The sequence below is a fragment of the Pygocentrus nattereri genome, chromosome 5 (genome assembly GCF_015220715.1).
Source record: "Pygocentrus nattereri isolate fPygNat1 chromosome 5, fPygNat1.pri, whole genome shotgun sequence".
NCBI classification, from domain to species: domain Eukaryota; kingdom Metazoa; phylum Chordata; class Actinopteri; order Characiformes; family Serrasalmidae; genus Pygocentrus; species Pygocentrus nattereri.
The window spans coordinates 73,949-77,885 of record NC_051215.1 but is presented as its reverse complement, the minus strand read 5'-3'; the positions used below and the strand labels follow the sequence as shown (position 1 = coordinate 77,885).

General features: G+C 46.1%; 1 protein-coding gene across 1 annotated transcript in view; it reads right to left on the bottom strand.

Moving 5' to 3' along the window:
• Nucleotides 1-531: 531 nt before the first annotated feature.
• Nucleotides 532-3,937, bottom strand: part of klhdc3 (kelch domain containing 3) — a 38,247-nt gene continuing 34,841 nt past the window's right edge. The window contains exon 10 of the mRNA XM_037538464.1: nt 532-1,814. Within this exon, the coding sequence (XP_037394361.1) occupies nt 1,748-1,814 (67 nt within the window). The 3' untranslated portion in view covers nt 532-1,747. The remainder of the gene's footprint in view (nt 1,815-3,937) is intronic.

The following is a 3,937-nucleotide window of genomic DNA, read 5'->3' as shown; positions in this document are numbered from 1 at the left end:
CCAAACCTCCTGTTTATCTTTAATATGATCTTCCTGTATGTGTAGCAGTGTTGAACCAGGCTCAGCTGACAGGAATAACTGAGTACCAACAGCATAAACATGAAGGACAGTGTTCTACACATCATGCACCTTTAACAACTAACCTTGTTTTCAGGCTTATCCATTAAAATATGGTCAACCTAGATTCTAGATTGAGATCTAGATTCCGCTTTAAATTAGAATCTACTGATGTTTAGAAAACAATGTTCTTCTGACAGAAACGAGAGCTGGACAGTAGTTAAGAGTTGTTTTCCATGCTGTTCTAAGAACCATCAGCTTTTATTTACAGCTTGTTAACAAACACTGATGTTCAGCAAAATTATTTATTAGTAAAAACTTCATTACTACTACTACTTATTACATACTTATCGAATTGTAGTCTGTGGCTGTTTTATTGAAGCAGTAATCGTTGCCGTGTTCTGTAGACAGTTAAAATATGACATTGTACTAATCAAAAAAGACAAAACCATGTAATAAGAAACATTTGTCAAATTAAGCAGCATTTTTCCTCTTTATTAATCATCAAAACCATTACCATTCAGTATTTTTCATATATAAAATAAGCTTAGTCATGAGTAAAAAAGGCCACACCCACTCCAATGCAGAATTACGTTCCGATTATCTGATTAAACTCATTCTGCTGTCCATAAATAACACTCAGTCAGTTCAGTACAGAAACGACTCTTCATCTCTGGAACAGAAAAATTTTATTTTGTTTGAATTTCCGCCATAAAATAGATTCTAAAGGTGAACGGAGTTCTCTGGCTCGTTGTGAGGATGCTAACGGTGCGTGACGGTGTAACTGCAGGACATTCTGTAAAAGGTTTAGTGTGTCCGTACAGCCGGGCCGGATGAGTAGAGCACTGAACACAGCCAAGTGTTTATACGTGGTAAATACACACACACACACACACACACACACACACACACACACGGTCTGTATTTGGCACCATCAGATTTAGGAGGAAATGAACTTCTGATCAGAGCTGAACTTCAGAACAGCCAGGAAATGGAGCAGAACAGAAACCCAAATACAGAGCAAAGATGAATCACGTTGTTCTTTATCTTTAACAGCGTTTTTCAGCAACAGACACTCAAACACCCCCCACCCCGTTCCTGTGGTGTAACAGCCAGAAAGACGCGGTCAGAAAGTGGCCCACTCGCTGCTGACCGGTCAGTTCACATCATTAAGAGGTCCAACTTCTAAAAATGCAGGACAGATACTGATGAGGCGCTCTGGGCACTTGTTCTTCAGGTGATTTTGATGATCTTTGATCTTTTCTGCTCTGAGAAAGGTGTATAACCTGGTCCATCACAGTAGAAACCTCAACTCTGCCTGAAGGTGCCACTGAAGATGGAGACTTGATTATAAAGAAGATGAGAAACCTGATTGTAAAGTTTCTGAAAAACCTTAAAAGAAGTCACAGTAACTTGTAACACCACTGAATATCTAAAATGACTAATGTCTGGAGATCCAGGTTCTTCACCAAGGAACTACTGCAGTCTGTCATCAAAAACAGTGAATGTGCAATATTTCATAAGCAGGAGAAACCATGTCCACAGAAGGAGGAGGGTTAGAGTTTAAACGTAGTCAGAAGATCACAGGATCCAGAGAAAGTCTGAGAAATCTTCTTCACTTGTCAGAGCATCATCCCTTAGCAGCAGAACCACCAGGTTCTGTTCTGGTTCTGACTGATCTTTCCCGTCTTTAGCCATGAGAGGAGAAGATGGGCCGACTGATGTTGCTGTTGGTCGTCATGGCAGCCAGTTCCCACCTACAATGGAAGAGAGCGTTAATTAGCGATGTAAAAAGAGATTTCACTTCTCCTCAAAACTCCTGTTAGGGTCAGCATTTAATCAAGAATCAGTCTGTGTGCAGTCTATATTTAACCAGCATTTAGTCTGAGTGTGCTTATATGCATTTAATAACCCAGTAATCTGATTTCTGTAGTTTTCTGTTAATTAATCAGTGCTCAGCCTGGAATCAGTGCTCAGCCTGGAAACAGTGCTCAGCCTGGAAACAGTGCTCAGCCTGGAAACAGTGCTCAGTCTGTAATCAGTGCTCAGTCTGTAATCAGTGCTCAGTGCTCAGCCTGGAAACAGTGCTCAGTGCTCAGCCTGGAAACAGTGCTCAGTGCTCAGCCTGGAAACAGTGCTCAGTGCTCAGCCTGGAAACAGTGCTCAGTGCTCAGCCTGTAATCAGTGCTCAGTGCTCAGTGCTCAGCCTGGAAACAGTGCTCAGCCTGGAAACAGTGCTCAGTCTGTAATCAGTGCTCAGTGCTCAGTGCTCAGCCTGGAAACAGTGCTCAGCCTGGAAACAGTGCTCAGTCTGTAATCAGTGCTCAGTCTGTAATCAGTGCTCAGTCTGTAATCAGTGCTCAGTGCTCAGCCTGGAAACAGTGCTCAGTGCTCAGCCTGGAAACAGTGCTCAGTGCTCAGCCTGGAAACAGTGCTCAGCCTGGAAACAGTGCTCAGCCTGGAAACAGTGCTCAGTGCTCAGCCTGGAAACAGTGCTCAGCCTGGAAACAGTGCTCAGTGCTCAGCCTGTAATCAGTGCTCAGTGCTCAGCCTGGAAACAGTGCTCAGCCTGGAATCAGTGCTCAGTCTGTAAACAGTGCTAAGTGCTCAGCCTGGAATCAGTGCTCAGCCTGGAATCAGTGCTAAGTGCTCAGCCTGGAATCAGTGCTCAGCCTGGAATCAGTGCTCAGTGCTCAGCCTGGAAACAGTGCTCAGCCTGGAATCAGTGCTCAGTCTGTAAACAGTGCTAAGTGCTCAGCCTGGAATCAGTGCTCAGCCTGGAATCAGTGCTCAGCCTGGAAACAGTGCTCAGCCTGGAATCAGTGCTAAGTGCTCAGCCTGGAATCAGTGCTCAGTCTGTAATCAGTGCTCAGTGCTCAGCCTGTAATCAGTGCTCAGTGCTCAGCCTGGAAACAGTGCTCAGCCTGGAAACAGTGCTCAGCCTGGAAACAGTGCTCAGCCTGGAAACAGTGCTCAGCCTGGAAACAGTGCTCAGTCTGTAATCAGTGCTCAGTCTGTAATCAGTGCTCAGTGCTCAGCCTGGAAACAGTGCTCAGTGCTCAGCCTGGAAACAGTGCTCAGTGCTCAGCCTGGAAACAGTGCTCAGCCTGGAAACAGTGCTCAGCCTGGAAACAGTGCTCAGTCTGTAATCAGTGCTCAGTGCTCAGCCTGGAAACAGTGCTCAGTGCTCAGCCTGTAATCAGTGCTCAGTGCTCAGCCTGGAATCAGTGCTCAGCCTGGAATCAGTGCTCAGCCTGGAATCAGTGCTAAGTGCTCAGCCTGGAATCAGTGCTCAGCCTGGAATCAGTGCTTAGTGTTCAGTCTGTAAACAGTGCTCAGCCTGGAAACAGCGCTCAGCCTGGAAACAGTGCTAAGTGCTCAGCCTGGAATCAGTGCTAAGTGTTCAGCCTGGAAACAGTGCTCAGCCTGGAAACAGGGCTAAGTACTCAGCCTGGAATCAGTGCTAAGTGCTCAGCCTGGAAACAGTGCTAAGTGCTCAGCCTGGAAACAGTGCTACGTGCTCAGCCTGGAATCAGTGCTAAGTGCTCAGCCTGGAATCAGTGCTAAGTGCTCAGCCTGGAATCAGTGCTCAGCCTGGAAACAGTGCTAAGTGCTCAGCCTGGAATCAGTGCTCAGTCTGTAATCAGTGCTCAGTGTTCAGCCTGGAATCAGTGCTCAGCCTGGAATCAGTGCTCAGCCTGGAATCAGTGCTAAGTGCTCAGCCTGGAATCAGTGCTCAGTGTTCAGTCTGTAAACAGTGCTCAGCCTGTAAACAGTGCTAAGTGCTCAGCCTGGAATCAGTGCTCAGTCTGTAATCAGTGCTCAGTGCTCAGTCTGTAAACAGTGCTCAGTCTGTAAACAGTGCTCAGTGTTCAGTCTG